The sequence below is a fragment of the Festucalex cinctus genome, chromosome 8 (genome assembly GCF_051991245.1).
Source record: "Festucalex cinctus isolate MCC-2025b chromosome 8, RoL_Fcin_1.0, whole genome shotgun sequence".
NCBI lineage: Eukaryota > Metazoa > Chordata > Actinopteri > Syngnathiformes > Syngnathidae > Festucalex > Festucalex cinctus.
The window spans coordinates 135506-155000 of record NC_135418.1 but is presented as its reverse complement, the minus strand read 5'-3'; the positions used below and the strand labels follow the sequence as shown (position 1 = coordinate 155000).

At 37.3% G+C, this 19495-nt stretch overlaps 1 protein-coding gene across 13 annotated transcripts in view; it reads left to right on the top strand.

Moving 5' to 3' along the window:
* phf2 (PHD finger protein 2) overlaps positions 1-13512 on the top strand; it is a 628982-nt gene extending 615470 nt beyond the window's left edge. For 12 of the 13 annotated variants that reach the window (XM_077530649.1, XM_077530645.1, XM_077530648.1 and 9 more), the window contains one exon: positions 13179-13512. In XM_077530649.1, the coding sequence (XP_077386775.1) occupies positions 13179-13267 (89 nt within the window). In that variant the 3' untranslated portion in view covers positions 13268-13512. Of the gene's footprint in view, positions 1-10092; positions 10251-10398; positions 10483-11033; positions 11236-12167; positions 12812-13178 lie in introns of those variants that run through there. The other variant, XR_013284755.1, reaches the window with a different exon arrangement.
* The last annotated feature ends 5983 nt before the right edge of the window (positions 13513-19495 follow it).

The window sequence follows — 19495 nt, the reverse complement described above, 5'->3', positions numbered from 1 at the left end:
AAATGGTTAAGGTATGGTATGATGTTAAGAGGTTTACTAAAGAGCTGGGTGTTTTGTCACCACTAACACCTATTTGGGGAAATCAGGACTTTGGCCCTGGAAGGGCTGATGCTGTGTTTAAGCAATGGGCTCTAAAGGGACTGGAGAAAATTCAGGATTTATATCCAACAGGGTCAGATTATATGATGTCATTTGATATAGTTATGTTTAAGTACAATATAGAGAGGAAATATTTTTTCAAATATTTGCAACTTCGAAGTTATATTGGAGAGAAGCAAAATAATTTAACAAAACCTCCCATGTCAAAGCTAGAAGAAGTGATTAGTAAAAATAATTTAAAAAAGGGAGCCATCGCACGATTTTACAAAATGCTGACCTATTCCTCAGATAATTCAACCTTGAAATTAGAAGCTTGGAAGAAAGATTTTAAACTGAATTTGTCATTGGAAGAATGGGAATCAGCTTGTAGAAAAGCTCATAAGCAAACTATTTATTCACAATTACGATTGTTACAATACAAATGGCTGATGCATGTGTACATTATTCCTGTAAAATTACAATCCAAATATTTCAGATACGTGTATAAAATGTGGGGAAGAAAAGGGAACTTTATTCCATTGTGTTGGGGAATGTAGGGAAATTAAAAGATTTTGGATGGAAATAAAGAAAGTTGTGAAAGATATTATCTTTAAGGATTTACCACAAGAACCTTCACTTCTAATTTTAGGCTTATTTCCCAAACACATAAGGTTTACAAAAAATGAGCAGATTTTCATGGATATGTGTGTATTACAAGCAAAAAGGTTGATTGCATTGCACTGGAAGAATGAGAAAAGGCCAAAGGTTGGGCAGTGGACTAAACAAATGTTAGCGACACTTCCATTCGAGTGCATCATATATCGACTAAAAAGGAAAAAGGACTTGTTTGAAAGTATTTGGAGACCATTTATGCTCTTTGCCCAACACACCGACTTGACAGACATCGAAGAGGATGTCCAAAACTGATTCTGGATGCCTTGACCTACTTGAATGATCAGGAGAAAATTTCAGTTATTGTGTCAATAATGTACAATGTCACTTTTTGTTTTTTTTTACTACAATTGTCTTTTGTGTCTGAGAGATGTTGTGTTATCCTGCACATTCATGTGCAGTTGAAAATGTTTAAAATATAGATAAATATATTGATGGGAAAAAAAGTAACAAAGTTTAAAATTATATAGCTTACATAGGTTAGCATAAACCATTTTATGTACATAAATGTGATTAATTATTTGAACACTATACATAGACACGGAGGTTTTGTTAGTAGAACTAACACAAACACTCACCTATGCAGTTAGAGACAAATGAGATGGGCAATTGAGATCAACCTGTGATGCAGTCACAGGCCATGGAAAGTGAAGTTTTTCATAGCCACAATTAAAAAAAAAAAAAAAAAGACACTTTCAATGCTACCTGTTGAATTTCTTTCAATTTAAAAAAAATCAACAATCTTGAATTTCTGCCAGGAATCCTTGAAAATGAGTAGCTTATAAATTATTAAATATAATTGAATTATATTACGACAGAATCTGAACTGCAAATTGAAAAATATTGAATATCCATCTGGTCAGACTGTTCGGGTACGAATTGAAAAAGTGGAAAAAGTATAAACAGAAACAGAAAACATTTACCAAAAGGGCAAGGGTTCAAAATGAAAACAAAAAGCGCACACAAAAATCCATAAGTAAAAGACAAATTACTTAGAACAAATCCAAGGACAAGGCGAGGTAACAAGATGAGGTCGAGGTGAAGTGAGGTAATGAGGAGCAGGGAGTCAAACTAACTGCCATATTAAGAATACTACACGATATAATGTAGCAAAAGGCATCATTTAGCAAGTAGGTAATTTATTGTCATTCATCAGTATTTAGTGTAATGTAAAAGAGTGTCCAAAGTTGATAAAAAAAACAAGCTCTTAATGAATGAATGAATGAATGAATGAATTAATTAATTAATTTATTTATTTTTTATTTTTTTTAAAACAATTACATGATGTTATCTGATGATTTAATGCATTTAAAAGATGTGATGCACATGCACGCGGCAAAATTTGTCTAATATCCCCCGCTTTCATCTATAACAGCTGAAAACATCAAAGTCTATATAGGAATGGAAAAAAAGATGTTTGTTACAATGTACAATGTAACAATAATACATTATTAGGGCCCGAGCAGCGACCGCTGCGAGGTCCCTATTGTTCCTGAAGGAATTCTTATTAGGGCCCGAGCAGCGACCGCTGCGAGGTCCCTATTGTTCCTGAAGGAATTCTTATTAGGGCCCGAGCAGCGGCGGCGGCGGTGCCGCTGCGAGGCCCTATTGTTTTTGTAGGAATTCTTCTTATTATTATTATTCTTATTATTATTCTTCTCCGCAAACAATCGCATTTTTGAGACACTAAACGTGACCGAAAACTCACCAAACTTTACACGCACATCAGGCCTGGCGAAAAATTTGATATTTTAAAGTCGCCATACATGATAACAGAAAAATGGCTCCTTAGCGCCCCCTACATAGGTTAAACGGATCCCTGTCCTGCTACGATTGTCCGACGGCTATGAAAATTGTGTGGCACCTGTAGCACATCCCAATGAACAAAAACCTCTTTGAAGTGTGTACCCTAAAATAGACAGAAAGTGAGGTATGAGTATTTAAATGTCCAATTTTGGCCCAGTTTTGCATATTTACAGGGGTCATACTTTTGCCCGCTTCTCCTACACGGTTAACCCGATTGACTTCAAACTTGGGATGTACCATCTCAACACCTGGGACAACATCATTGTGAAAAATGAAAAGTTTTTGATATACTATATGACAGCGGCGGCGCATCAAATTTAGAGTTTAAAAATTCTTACTTCACGAGGCATTGCCGGTTGTACGTTTAATCTAGAGCTACGAAAATTGGTACACATATGTAACAGACTATGACCTACAAAAAACTCTTTTTGAACCATATGCTAAACCTAACAGGAAGTCCACCATTTTGATTTATTTTGGAACGTGTTGCCATTTTTTTGGCCATTTCATTGGGGTCTTATTTTAACGAACTCCTCCTACAGTGTTTATCCGATCATCTTCAAACTTGGTGTGATTCATCTTAAGATGTTGAAGATGAAAAGTTATTGAAAGCTTTGTATTTCGTCGCACGCTGTTGTCATGGCATGCACTGTTTGCAAAGGAAAAAAAGTATCCTTAAAGAAGCATTGCCAGTTGTACGAAGCAGCTAGAGCTACGAAAATTTGTAGACATATGTAACAGCCCAAGATGTACAAAAAAGTCTCTTGGTGCCCTGTGCTAAACCCAACAGGAAGTCCCCCAGGGGCCGGGCATCACATTTTGAGCTAAAAAAAACTCCTCTTTAACAAAGCATACCCGGCTGTACGTTTCACCTAGAGTTACCAAAATTTGTAGAGGTATATAACAGCCCTCGAGGTACAAAAAACTCTTTTTGAACCTTATGCTAAACCTAACAGGACGTCCGCCATTTTGATTTACTTTGGAATGTGTTGCCATTTTTTTTTGGCCATTTCATAGGAGTCATATTTTAACAAACTGCTCCTACAGAGTTTATCCGATCATCTTCAAACTTGGTGTGATTCATCTTAAGATGTTGAAAATGAAAAGTTATTGAAAGTTTTTTATTTCGTCACACGCTGTTATCGTGGCATGCACTTTTTGCAAAGGAAAAAAATCCTTCTTAATGAAGCATTCCCAGTTGTACGAAGCAGCTAGAGCGACGAAAAATTGTAGACATATGTAACAGCCCAGGATGTACAAAAATGTCTCTTGGTGCCATGTGCTAAACGCAACAGGAAGTCCCCCAGGGGCCGGGCATCACATTTTGAGCTAAAAAATTCCTCTTTAACAAAGCATTCCCGGTTGTACGTTTCACCTAGCGCTATGATAATTTGCAGGCATACATAAGAGCCCACGATGTACAAAAAAGTCTCTTGGAACCATGTGCTAAACCAAACAGGAAGTCTGCCATTTTGATTTATGATGGGATTTGTTGCCATTTTTTGTGGCCTTTTTCAGGGGTCATATTTTAACGAACCCCTCCTACAAAATTTATCCGACTGTCTTCAAACTTGGTGTGTTTCATCTTAAGATGTTTAAGATGCAAAGTAATCGAAAGTTTTTTATTTTGTAACACGCTGTTGCCATAGCAATGCATTGTTTGTCAAGTGCTGCTTTTTTTTTTTATACACATGAAAACTCATGAAACTTTGCAAACACATCAGACTCGTCATGAACATGAATTTTCAGAGATTTATTGTGCAATTTGCAATAAATAGCGCCCTCTAGACATTTTTATGAAGCCTTTCCGATTGTATGATTATGCTAGACCTACAAAAAAGTATTATGTAGCCATTTGCCAAACCAAAGAGGAAGTCCGCTATTTTGATTTTATTTTGGGAATTATACATCATTTTTGGCCTTTTTCATTAAACTTTGCACAGACAAGGCATGGAAAAAACTAACATTTTAAATGGTCCTTGTTCCATGTAACAGTTGTCAAGTGCTGCTTTTTTTTTTTTTTTTTATACACATGAAAACTCATGAAACTTTGCAAACACATCAGACTTGTCATGAACATGAATTTTTAGAGATTTATTGTGCAATTTGCAATAAATAGCGCCCTCTAGACATTTTTATGAAGCATTTCCGATTGTATGATTATGCTAGACCTACAAAAAAGTATTATGTAGCCATTTGCCAAACCAAAGAGGAAGTCCGCTATTTTGATTTTATTTTGGGAATTATACATCATTTTTGGCCTTTCTCATTAAACTTTGCACAGACAAGCCTAACAGGGCGTCCGCCATTTTGATTTACTTTGGAATGTGTTGCCATTTTTTTTGGCCATTTCATAGGGGTCATATTTTAACAAACTCCTCCTACAGAGTTTATCCGATCATCTTCAAACTTGGTGTGATTCATCTTAAGATGTTGAAAATGAAAAGTGATTGAAAGTTTTTTATTTCATCACACGCTGTTGTCGTGGCATGCACTTTTTGCAAAGGAAAAAAATCCTTCTTAATGAAGCATTCCCAGTTGTACGAAGCAGCTAGAGCGACGAAAAATTGTAGACATATGTAACAGCCCAGGATGTACAAAAAAGTCTCTTGGTGCCATGTGCTAAACCCAACAGGAAGTCCCCCAGGGGCCGGGCATCACATTTTGAGCTAAAAAACTCCTCTTTAACGAAGCATTCCCGGTTGTACGTTTCACCTAGCGCTATGATAATTTGCAGGCATACATAAGAGCCCATGATGTACAAAAAAAAGTCTCTTGGAACCATGTGCTAAACCAAACAGGAAGTCTGCCATTTTGATTTATGATGGGATTTGTTGCCATTTTTTGTGGCCTTTTTCAGGGGTCATATTTTAACGAACCCCTCCTACAAAATTTATCCGACTGTCTTCAAACTTGGTGTGTTTCATCTTAAGATGTTTAAGATGCAAAGTAATCGAAAGTTTTTTATTTTGTAACACGCTGTTGCCATAGCAATGCATTGTTTGTCAAGTGCTGCTTTTTTTTTTTTTATACACATGAAAACTCATGAAACTTTGCAAACACATCAGACTTGTCATGAACATGAATTTTCAGAGATTTATTGTGCAATTTGCAATAAATAGCGCCCTCTAGACATTTTTACGAAGCATTTCCGATTGTATGATTTTGCTAGACCTACAAAAAAGTATTATGTAGCCATTTGCCAAACCAAAGAGGAAGACCGCTATTTTGATTTTATTTTGGGAATTATACATCATTTTTGGCCTTTTTCATGAAACTTTGCACAGACAAGGCATGGAAAAAACTAACATTTTAAATGGTCCTTGTTCCATGTAACAGTACCCCAACGTGCCAGTACCCCGACGTGCAAGTAACCCAACGTTGTGCTCAATAGCGCCCTCTATGCATTTTTATGGAGCATTTCCAATTGTATGATTCAAGCGATACACAACTAAAGATGACTTGACCTAGATTTGTGAAAACTGGGAGGCATACCTATTAGCTTAAGCCCTACAAAAAGTATTCTGTAGCCGTATGCTAAACCTAAAAGGAAGTCCGCCATTTTGAATTTATTTTGGGAATTGTGCACAATATTTTGCGTTTTAATTAAACTTTGCACACACAAGGCTTGTCAAAAACATTTTAGATGGTCCTTGTCCTATTTGACAGTACCCCAACGTGCCAGTACCCCAACGTGCAAGTACCCCAACGTGGCCCGGGTTGCGAGGGCCCTTTATAGCTGCTCGCAGCTCTAGTTATTATTCTTCTTCTTCTTCTTTTTCTTTGTTATTATTCTTTTCCGCAAACAACCACATTTTTGAGGCACTAAACATGAACGAAAACTCACCAAACTTTACACGCAGATCGGGCCTGGCGAAAAATTTGATATTTTAAAGTCGCCATACATGATAACAGAAAAATGGCTCTGTAGCGCCACCTACATAGGTTTAACGGATCCCTGTCCCGCTACAATTGTCCTATGGCTACGAAAATTGTGTGGCACCTGTAGCACATCCAGATGAACAAAAACCTCTTTGATATGTGTACCCTAAAATAGACAGGGAGTGAGGTATGAGTATTTGAATGTCCAATTTTGGCCCATTTTTGCACATTTACAGGGGTCATACTTTTGCCCGCTTCTCCTACACGGTTAACCCGATTGACTTCAAACTTGGGCTGTACCATCTCAACACCTGGGACAACATCATGGTAAAAAATCTAAAGTTTTTGACATACTATATGACGGTGGCGGGGCATCAAATTTACAGTTTCAAAATTCTTACTTAACAAAGCATTGCCGGTGGTACGTTTAATTGAGAGCCACGAAAATTGGTACACATATGTAACAGACTATGATCTACAAAAAAGCCTGTTGGTGCCATATGCTAAACCTAACAGGAAGTCCGCCAGAGGCGAGGCATCAAATTTTGTGTTTCAAAATTCTTATTTAATGAAGCATTCCCGGCTGTACATTTCAACTAGAGTTACCAACATTTGAAGACATATGTAACAGCCCTCAAGGTACAAAAAACTCATTTTGAACCATATGCTAAACCGAACAGGAAGTCCGCCATTTTGATTTACTTTGGAACGTGTTGCCATTTTTTGGGCCATTTCATAGGGGTCTTATTTTAACGAACTCCTCCTACAGAGTTTATCCGATCATCTCCAAACTTGGTGTGATTCATCTTAAAATGTTGAAGATGAAAAGTTATTGAAAGCTTTTTATTTCGTCGCACGCTGTTGCCGTGGCATGCACAGTTTGCAAAGGAAAAAATTCCCTCTTAATGAAGCATTCCCAGTTGTACGAAGCAGCTAGAGCTACGAAAATTTGGAGACAAATTTAACAGCCCACGATGTACAAAAAAGTCTCTTGGTGCCATGTGCTAAACCCAACAGGAAGTCCCGTAGGGGCCGGTCATCACATTTTGAGGAAAAAACTCCTCTTTAACGAAGCATTCCCGGTTGTACGTTTCACCTAAAGCTATGATAATTTGCAGGCAAACATAAGAGCTCAGGATGTACAAAAAAGTCTCTTGGAGCCATATGCTAAACCAATCAGGAAGTCCACCATTTTGATTTACGTTGGGATTTGTAGCCATTTTTGGTGGCCTTTTTTAGGGGTCATATTTTAACGAACTCCTCCTACAAAATTTATCCGACTGTCTTCAAACTTGGTGTGCTTCATCTTAAGATGTTTAAGATACAAAGTTATCGAAAGTTATTTATTTTGTCGCACGCCGTTTCATGGCGATGCATTGTTTGCCAAGTAAAATGCTGCTTTTTTTTTTTGGTCTAAACATGTGCAAAAACTCATGAAACTTTACACACACATCAGGCTTGTCATAAGCATGAATATTTTAGAGATTTCTTATTAAATTTGCAATAAATGCTTCAATAGCGCCCTCTAGACATTTTTATGAAGTCTTTCCGATTATATGATTCAGCTAGATGTGTGAATATTGGCAGGCATGCCTAATATATTCAAAAAGTATTCTATATAGCCATGTGCCAATCCATTTTGATTTTATTTTGTTAATTGTGCATCATTTTTGGCCTTTCCATGAAACTTTACAAACACAAAGCATGGCAAAAACGTTTAAAATTTAGATGGTTTCCTATTTGACAGTACCCCAACATGCCAGTACCCCGACGTGCAAATACCCCAACGTGGCCCGGGTTGCGAGGGCCCTTTATAGCTGCTCGCAGCTCTAGTTATTCTTCTTCTTCTTCTTCTTCTTCTTCTTTTTCTTTGTTATTATTCTTTTCCGCAAACAACCACATTTTTGAGGCACTAAACATGAACGAAAACTCACCAAACTTTACACGCAGATCGGGTCTGGCGAAAAATTTGATATTTTAAAGTCGCCATACATGATAACAGAAAAATGGCTCTGTAGCGCCACCTACATAGGTTTAACGGATCCCTGTCCCGCTACGATTGTCCTATGGCTACGAAAATTGTGTGGCACCTGTAGCACATCCAGATGAACAAAAACCTCTTTGATTTGTGTACCCTAAAATAGACAGGAAGTGAGGTATGAGTATTTGAATGTCCAATTTTGGCCCATTTTTGCACATTTACAGGGGTCATACTTTTGCCCGCTTCTCCTACACGGTTAACCCGATTGACTTCAAACTTGGGCTGTACCATCTCAACACCTGGGACAACATCATGGTAAAAAATCTAAAGTTTTTGACATACTATATGACGGTGGCGGGGCATCAAATTTACAGTTTCAAAATTCTTACTTAACGAAGCATTGCCGGTGGTACGTTTAATCTAGAGCTACGAAAATTGGTACACATATGTAACAGACTATGATCTACAAAAAAGCCTGTTGGTGCCATATGCTAAACCTAACAGGAAGTCCGCCAGAGGCGAGGCATCAAATTTTGTGTTTCAAAATTCTAACTTAATGAAGCATTCCCGGCTGTACATTTCACCTAGAGTTACCAATATTTGAAGACATATGTAACAGCCCTCAAGGTACAAAAAACTCTTTTTGAACCATATGCTAAACCGAACAGGAAGTCCCCCATTTTGATTTACTTTGGAACGTGTTGCCATTTTTTGGGCCATTTCATAGGGGTCTTATTTTAACGAACTCCTCCTACAGAGTTTATCCGATCATCTCCAAACTTGGTGTGATTCATCTTAAGATGTTGAAGATGAAAAGTTATTGAAAGCTTTTTATTTTGTCGCACGCTGTTGCCGTGGCATGCACAGTTTGCAAAGGAAAAAATTACTTCTTAATGAAGCATTCCCAGTTGTACGAAGCAGCTAGAGCTACGAAAATTTGGAGACAAATGTAACAGCCCACGATGTACAAAAAAGTCTCTTGGTGCCATGTGCTAAACCCAACAGGAAGTCCCGTAGGGGCCGGGCATCACATTTTGAGCTAAAAAACTCCTCTTTAACGAAGCATTCCCGGTTGTACGTTTCACCTAGCGCTATGATAATTTAGAGGCATACATAAGAGCCCACGATGTACAAAAAAGTCTCTTGGAACCATGTGCTAAACCAAACAGGAAGTCCGCCATTTTGATTTATGATGGGATTTGTAGCCTTTTTTTGTGGCCTTTTTTAGGGGTCATATTTTAACTCCTCCTACAAAATTCATCCGACCGTGTTCAAACTTGGTGTGTTTCATCTTAAGATGTTTAAGATGCAAATTTATCGAAAGTTTTTTATTTTGTCGCACGCTGCTGCTATAGCGATGCATTGGTTGCCAAGTAAAGTGCTGCTTTGTTTTTTTTTATCTATACATGTGTGAAAACTCGTGAAACTTTGCACACACATCAGACTTGTCATTAACATGAATTTTTAGAGATTTCTTGTGCAATTTGCAATAAATCGCACCCTCTATACATTTTTTATGGAGCATTTCCGATTGGATGATTCAAGCGCAAAATAACTAAAGATGACTTGACTTGACCTAGATTTGTGAAAACTCAGAGGCATACCTATTATATTATTATTATTTTTTGTACCTTACAAGATTATCTCTTGTGCCACATTAAACCCCTTTGCAGGCCTGAGCCAAACCACGGTCCATACATTTGATACCACTGCTTTATTTCAATGGTCAAGTACTTCATAACCACACCTACTTATGCTTGTCCTTGCATATATAGTAGACAACAAAGAGCTCTTTCAACAAAAGACATTTCCATCTACAAAGTCATACAAGGTAAGCACTCTATAAATTCTGCAATCACTACACTTCTATTCCTAAATTATCACTTCAAATACCAACAATGGTTAATACAGCTACAAATTTCTTGTATGTTTATGAAGTATGATACTGTATTTATTTCTACTCCTTTGCTTTTCTACAGAACATGAACAAATCAACAAGCAAATTCTCTTTTGATAAAGACCCTCTAATCATCTCCATACGCAAAGATTGCCAACTTTTTTCCGTAAGTATACAATACATAAACTAAACAGGACAACTTTCTCAATCATATACAGTATGCCATACATATATGTATTAAGTTCTCATTTATTAACAGGTTTGTTAAAGGCACCTTTAGTGTGTTTTTCTGTTTGTAATGTTTCTCCTCGAGCACGTCTAGCCATTGATATCATGTAGAACACATATGCTAACCTTTTAGAGACAATTGAAGCTTACTTGCACAGTAGCCACTATCTTAACCACTTAATTCACATGTCTACTTGACAACTTATTACATGTAGTGAAATGGTACTTTGTGCGTCTTATGCTTTTTTCTGAACACTGCTTTTCAACTCTTTCCTTAAAACCAATACATGCGGTACTGTTATACTGTATAAATATATATGTCCGTGTGTATATATTTGTATATTCTTTCAAATAAACTCGTTTTGACACACACAGCCATTGAGTAACATGCAACACGACCACAACGTTTTGCACCAACACGTTACCTCTGCTATTTAGAATCATGGAATCTAACATGACTGATTTTCATTGAATGCTTTGTCATTACAGTATGCATGCATTGATCATGCTTTCAGTCGCAACGACTTATACCAGCGCAGCCTTGATCTTCATTCCCAAATGAACCAACTAGTCCATGTGACTCGAGTCAATCGAGCGCTTGAAAAACAGATAGACTTCAAAACCAAGCTTGTGAAAGAACTCCAGACTGCATTGGATATAAAGGATGCATGTGATGCATTTGTCCGTGATGGTAAGCTATATGACATGGAAGACACACAAACACTAACACAGCAAGCATCCTCATCCTACACATTGTGTATAATGAATGACATGTTTGACAATGGACATTTTTACATTTTTTTGTTAATGCACGTTCCTTTTTTTCTGTTAGGAATATCTTGAAGGTAACATTGGACTGTTAACTAAAACACTGACTGATTATTGAGCCGCAATTTCTCAATGTATATAGTGTGAATACATACTACACTTGATTACTTTCAAATGTGACTGATATCATGTAGCTATGCTGTGATCTTGCCCTCTTTCATCCACTGATAGACACTTCAAAGTTCTTTTTTTTCTGTATCTTCTCAAAATAACTGACATATTCATGGAAAAGATTGTATTTAAATTCTATCATTATTAATTACTATTATTATGTTTATGTCTTTGCCCCTGATTATGATGTTTCTATACCATAGATTTTTAAAAAAAATATTTTTGGACATACTGTGACTTGACCTTTACAATACTAATTTTTACTAAGAAAAAATCAATCACACACCATAATATTTTATACTTATCCTGCATGTATCTGGACACACCATGCCAAATTTTACACTTACATAACCATTTATGTACCTGTCGTATCCTTACTTTTATTCATCATTTCATCACACAATCCTAAAACATTGCTTTTTGACCCAGAGGATTCAACTATACCATTTTTGCGTGTCTTATTACTTACTAGCTATATTATTTATTAACGGGCAAAAACTATGAATATAAGATCACCGTCAAATATTACATCTGTAATATCCATATACAGTGCATTACATAATATGCATTTGTATTAAGACACTACCATGCTAAAAATATGCACACGACTGTTCTGTAAACTACACCTAAGACAACCAAACTTCACAGATCTAACATGATTCTTCATTCTTTTTTGTTCTACAGATGTATCAAATGCTGCCACACAGACAGAAGAAGCCACTGAGGACATGCACGAAGACGATGATCACAATATAACAGGACAGGTTAACCCCCCTGAAGTTTTAGCCCGCAGGTCAAAGCGTCCTAGGACTAATTCATCCATGGGGGTTACATTATCCTAAGACAGACTATGTGCTAACCCAAACTCTTTGACCCCAAGGGATTCATCTGTCCCAGAAAACTTTTACACTAAAGAGTTTATCTGTCCTAGGGCGCTGTTAACCCCAGGTTAAAGTGTTATTTAATCTGTCCTGTTACAACAGCTATACATAAACAGCTGCATTCCTCTCCTGTTCCATCTCTCGCACTTCTTTCATCTCTTTTTCTCCTCTACTTATACCTATGCTTGCTCATGTGCTTTTTTCCCCTTTAGATGATGTCATTGGTTAGCCTGCTTCAAAGCTACATTTTTTCTTGAATAACTGTCACACATTTACTGTTTGCTGGACCCTACAAAACTGTCACAATACTTCACTATGTCATGAATACATATGTGTTGCACAGCGACACCACATTAAGAGTCATCAAAAAGCTTTTTATTTGATCACACACCATCTCTGTGCCATGCAATGTTTTCAAATAAACAGATGCTGGTTTTGAATATCAAACGAGCGACTTTTCATGAAACTTTGCACACACATCAGAAAGTCCACACTTTTGAATTTATTTTGGGAATTGTGCATCATTTTTGGCCTTTTACTGCACCTTTTTACACACAAGGCACGGCAAATGCATTTCTATTTTCCATGGTCCTTGTCTATTTAACAGTACCCCAACGTGCAAGTCCCCCGACTTGCATATACCCCAACGTGGCCCGGGTTGCGAGGGCCCTTTATAGCTGCTCGCAGCTCTAGTTGTTAATGTTTTATGTATTCTTCAAGTGATTTGTGACAGCTGTGGCTGTTTAAAAGAGCAATATAAATGGAGATGACTTAAGTAGACTAATATGATTGTCTCATCTTAATCTCTTTACAGCTAAGCGGCTAAAGAAAGGCATGGCAACAGCAAAACAGAGACTTGGAAAGATTTTAAAGATCCATCGAAATGGAAAACTCCTCCTGTAGCATGCAGCAAACTGTGACTGGAAAGGCATGAACTGGGTCCCACCTTCCGTTTTTCCACATTAAAGTTAACAGTGAGAAAAAAAAACAAGATGAGATGGGAAATAATTTTTTTTTACATTTTTCACTTTCCAAGACCAATATCACACAAATGCATTTCTGTCTGTCCTTATACTTTGTAACTTTGAGATATTAAAGTGTACATATCCTGCTAAAAGTATTTTAATAAAACATGTCACACTTTGCTATATCAGTTATCAGGTTGCTAGAACAATGAACAGAAATACATTGCAGGCATTCCAAGATTTCAGAAATTATCCTTTGCATGTAGTTCAATGGTATGTGTCCTTGGGTTTAGGGATTTTAACAAATACTTCCACTCGATGCAATTTATTGCCACAATGATGGTCTAGTTAGGAAAGAGCAAAATGACTTCTTCTGTTACCTTCCAGTCAGGGCTCTTATCTGATCACAGAAGAGTATTTTTTGAGTTGTCCTGAGCAATTACTTGTTTTGTGATTAGGGAAGTTTGCAAATCATTTTCAGAGTCAATATTTATTTATTTTGTATTGATGCAATAGACATTTCTAAAATGTTAAGATACTGTAAAGCACAATGTGGAAGTGGGTAGCAAACAGCATATTTCATTATCAATTGGTTAATATAGGACTATACATTTGAACAAACTTTATGGTACAACTATTACAAATTTAGTGACCATTAACCAATGAAAAACAGCCATTGTTTTAGTTTTGTGGTCCAACAGAAGTGTCTTAAAAACAAAATGCAAACAAATGCATTACCTGGACAAAAATTATGTTGTTGTTTTTTAATAAAAAAAAAAAAAAAAGTACAGTCTTTTAATAATGATTTTCTTTGTTTAACAAGATTTGAGAACAGGGTCTCATTTACAATGCCAACATAGAGGCATTTTAGGATTCATTGTCTTGCCCATGGACTTTGACAGCAGACAGAGCCGAGAATCGAACCACTGACCCTTTGGTGACTGGACGACCCTCTCTAACCAACGGATCCACAGATGCCCCAAGAAAGTCTCTACAATCAAACAATTTATGTAACTGTCAATGACATTTTCAAGGTGAAGTCAACCCACAAAATTTCTTTAGAATAATCTGTTGTATGTGCCCCCACTAATCTAAACTCGACATTCTGATCAATATTGTATTTTTGGTATATGAATTAAGCAGCAAGATCCACCCATTGTTATCTCAAGGTGGTCTCCATTTTGCGACTTGCTGTCGACTGAAAATGACATCACATTTACTCAGGGCTCAAATAACAACCAATCGCGGCTCACATTTTTTCTGAGTTTGGTCATATGTGACCTTCGCAAGCTGAATGGCCACCACCAGTGTTGGGCAAGTTACTTTAAAAAAAGTAATTAGTTATAGATGTGGAAAGTGTCATGGAGGAAGCTACAATACAGCAGAGCGGATCGGAAATATAGACTGGTATGTTTGTGCACTTCTGTTTCTGTTCTGTATGTATTTGCTCAAGCAACCTCAACTTTCTGTAGCACTAAAGCATGAAAGACGTCAACAGGCGGCTACGTTGTGCTAATGGGAATAATAGTAATGTGTCGGCTGTTCATGAAAAGTTAATGTGGCGACAACCTTTAGCTGCTTGGTTGGCGAACATAACTCACCATGTTTTCTTCCTTGCCGATTGACTTTTCATATCCACTGGTCACATAGTTTTTTTCCCCCCTTTGGAAAGCTAAAGAAGCTCTTGTCACTCCCTTGACCATTAGTGCAACCAAATGCGATGCGATAAACCGTCGTTGACCTGGAAAACAACTCAACACAAAGCGCATACAACCGCATATGTATTTTTTAAAATTTAACCACTCACTCATACACTCACACACAAGCTTTTCATGCAAGCCACATGGGGTCTCCCAGGCGGAGGAGGGAACCCACACATACAACCAAACGCTGCTGTGGCAACTTTGTCGTCTGTAACGTCACGGCTCCGGAAACACCCGGGATGCCAGGACGCTAGATTCAAGGAAGCCTTCTGACTTGTATTTAGTGATTAAACTGCTTTACAGCTACAATATAACCACTTTGTAATGAAAATTATGCTTTGTAAAGGTGTTCTAAAGGTTTCAAGATTAACATGGAAATGTTAATCTCAATTTAGAATCTTAATTAATTCTTAATTAACAATTGAGAATGTGTGAAATCTGACCTTTAAATGGTGAGTTCAGCCATAGTCACCAGCTGTTGCTACTGAACAGCAATTTCAATCAGCGAGAAGTATTGTCTGTACTTCCAGTTATAAAACACTACCTTTGTATTCCCCAGGCTCTCTGATCCAATCCTAGCTCTCTTGTGTTTTGATAGAAGTGCGTGCGGCATACATTAAGCTGGGACCCCCGCCCACACAACTTCTTAGCCAATCATAAGCAGCGTCACCACTTAAGTCCCCTGCCCCACCCATGCTCAACTGTCACGTTCTTCTCAGCTTTTGCAACTGATGTGGAGCTGTCTGTCAGCTGGGTGAAAGCTTGACACCGCGGCGCTTCCTTAAACCAAATTTTTGTAATGCGGCACTTTACATTATCAGTAACGCTAACGGCGTTGTAATGATAGTAACAGTAATTAATTTAATTGCTCCGTTCGTGAAAAAGCAACACAGTTTCTGTCAGGTCTCCTGACTCTGCCCCTTGAGCGTGTGTGTGTGTGGGTGTGTCCCTCAGCAGGATTGAAGCGGCGAGTGGAGCTGGGACCAGGTGCAAGCAATCATCTTCATCAGTGCTGTGTATTTAAGCTGGTCCCTAACTCCACCTCGTCGCCAGATCAACACACTCCGTAAAGAGTTCGTGCTTCTAGCTATCTAGTTATTTGTATTGTGCCTATTGCATTGGACTTACCTGATCTCTGCTTTCCCCAGTTGTTGCACCCTGCCGCTTGCCTGCCTAGACTCCCTCCGCTTCCGGCCTTGCTCATCGAACAGCAACTCGTTCCTTGGACTGCTACCTTCAACAACGCCTTCTGTTTAATAAATCCTCATCACCCCATTCACCTTTAAATGCGTTTTTAGCGCATGATTGTACATTTGAGCTGAATGTGTCAAAATCTTAAAAATTAACAGGTGCCCAAGCAATTTCATGCTAGAATCATCATCCGGATGCCAAAATAAACTAAATACAGCAAAAGATTTGAGTGCACAACGTTTGGTTTAGATTTGAAAGCCATTATCAGCAATTGTGTACATTTGAGCTGAATGTGTCAAAATCTTAAAAATTAACAGGCGCCCAAGCAATTTTATGCTAGAATCATCATCCGGATCCCAAATTAAACTAAATACAGCAAAAGATTTGAGTGCACAACGTTTGGTTTAGGTTTGACAGCCATAATCACCTTTTTATTGCTTTAAATGCGTTTTTAGCGCATGATTGTACATTTGAGCTAAATGTGTCAAAATCTTAAAAATTAGCAGGTGCCCAAGCAATTTCATGCTAGAATCATCATCCGGATGCCAAAATAAACTAAATACAGCAAAAGATTTGAGTGCACAACCTTTGGTTTAGATTTGACAGCCATAATCAACAATTGTGTACATTTGAGCTGAATGTGTCAAAATCTTAAAAATTAACAGGTGCCCAAGCAATTTCAGGCTAGAATCATCATTCGGATGCCAAAATAAACTAAATACAGCAAAAGATTTGAGTGCACAACGTTTGGTTTAGATTTGACAGCCATAATCAGCAATTGTGTACATTTGAGCTGAATGTGTCAAAATCTTAAAAATTAACAGGTGCCCAAGCAATTTCATGCTAGAATCATCATCCGGATGCCAAAATTAACTAAATACAGCAAAAGGTTTTAGTGCACAACGTTTGGTTTAGGTTTGACAGCCATAATCACCTTTTTATTGCTTTAAATGCGTTTTTAGCGCATGATTGTACATTTGAGCTGAATGTGTAAAAATCTTAAAAATTAACAGGTGCCCAAGCAATTTCATGCTAGAATCATCATCCGGATGCCAAAATAAACTAAATACAGCAAAAGATTTGAGTGCACAACGTTTGGTTTAGGTTTGACAGCCATAAACATCTTTTTATTGCTTTAAATGCCTTTTTAGCGCATGATTGTACATTTGAGCTGAATGTGTCAAAATCTTAAAAATTAACAGGTGCCCAAGCAATTTCATGCTAGAATCATCATCCGGATGCCAAAATAAACTAAATACAGCAAAAGATTTGAGTGCACAACGTTTGGTTTAGATTTGACAGCCATAATCACAATTGTGTACATTTGAGCTGAATGTGTCAAAATCTTAAAAATTAACAGGTGCCCAAGCAATTTCATGCTAGAATCATCATCCGGATGCCAAAATAAACTAAATACAGCAAAAGATTTGAGTGCACAACGTTTGGTTTAGGTTTGACAGCCATAATCACCTTTTTATTGCTTTAAATGCGTTTTTAGCGCATGATTGTACATTTGAGCTGAATGTGTCAAAATCTTAAAAATTAACAGGTGCCCAAGCAATTTCATGCTAGAATCATCATCCGGATGCCAAAATAAACTAAATACAGCAAAAGATTTGAGTGCACAACGTTTGGTTTAGATTTGACAGCCATAATCAGCAATTGTGTACATTTGAGCTGAATGTGTCAAAATCTTAAAAATTAACAGGTGCCCAAGCAATTTCATGCTAGAATCATCATCCGGATGCCAAAATAAACTAAATACAGCAAAAGGTTTTAGTGCACAACGTTTGGTTTAGGTTTGACAGCCATAATCACCTTTTTATTGCTTTAAATGCGTTTTTAGCGCATGATTGTACATTTGAGCTGAATGTGTAAAAATCTTAAAAATTAACAGGTGCCCAAGCAATTTCATGCTAGAATCATCATCCGGATGCCAAAATAAACTAAATACAGCAAAAGATTTGAGTGCAACGTTTGGTTTAGGTTTGACAGCCATAAACATCTTTTTATTGCTTTAAATGCCTTTTTAGCGCATGATTGTACATTTGAGCTGAATGTGTCAAAATCTTAAAAATTAACAGGTGCCCAAGCAATTTCATGCTAGAATCATCATCCGGATGCCAAAATAAACTAAATACAGCAAAAGATTTGAGTGCACAACGTTTGGTTTAGATTTGACAGCCATCAACAGCAATTGTGTACATTTGAGCTGAATGTGTCAAAATCTTAACAATTAACAGGTGCCCAAGCAATTTCATGCTAGAATCATCATCCGGTTGCCAAAATAAACTAAATACAGCAAAAGGTTTTAGTGCACAACGTTTGGTTTAGGTTTGACAGCCATAATCATCTTTTAATTGCTCTAAATGCGTTTTTAGCGCATGATTGTACATTTGAGCTGAATGTGTCAAAATCTTAAAAATTAACAGGTGCCCAAGCAATTTCATGCTAGAATCATCATCCGGATGCCAAAATAAACTAAATACAGCAAAAGATTTGAGTGCACAACGTTTGGTTTAGATTTGACAGCCATAAACAGCAATTGTGTACATTTGAGCTGAATGTGTCAAAATCTTAAAAATTAACAGGTGCCCAAGCAATTTCATGCTAGAATCATCATCCGGATGCCAAAATAAACTAAATACAGAAAAAGAGTTGAGTGCACAACGTTTGGTTTAGATTTGACAGCCATAATCAGCAATTATGTACATTTGAGCTGAATGTGTCAAAATCTTAAAAATTAACAGGTGCCCAAGCAGTTTCATGCTAGAATCATCATCCGGATGCCAAAATAAACTAAATACAGCAAAGGATTGGAGTGCACAACGTTTGGTTTAGGTTTGACAGCCATAATCACCTTTTTATTGCTTTAAATGCGTTTTTAGCGCATGATTGTACATTTGAGCTAAATGTGTCAAAATCTTAAAAATTAACAGGTGCCCAAGCAATTTAATGCCAGAATCATCATCCGGATGCCAAAATAAACTAAATACAGCAAAAGATTTGAGTGCACAACGTTTGGTTTAGATTTGACAGCCATAATCACAATTGTGTACATTTGAGCTGAATGTGTCAAAATCTTAAAAATTAACAGGTGCCCAAGCAATTTCATGCTAGAATCATCATCCGGTTGCCAAAATAAACTAAATACAGCAAAAGGTTTTAGTGCACAACGTTTGGTTTAGGTTTGACAGCCATAATCATCTTTTAATTGCTCTAAATGCGTTTTTAGCGCATGATTGTACATTTGAGCTGAATGTGTCAAAATC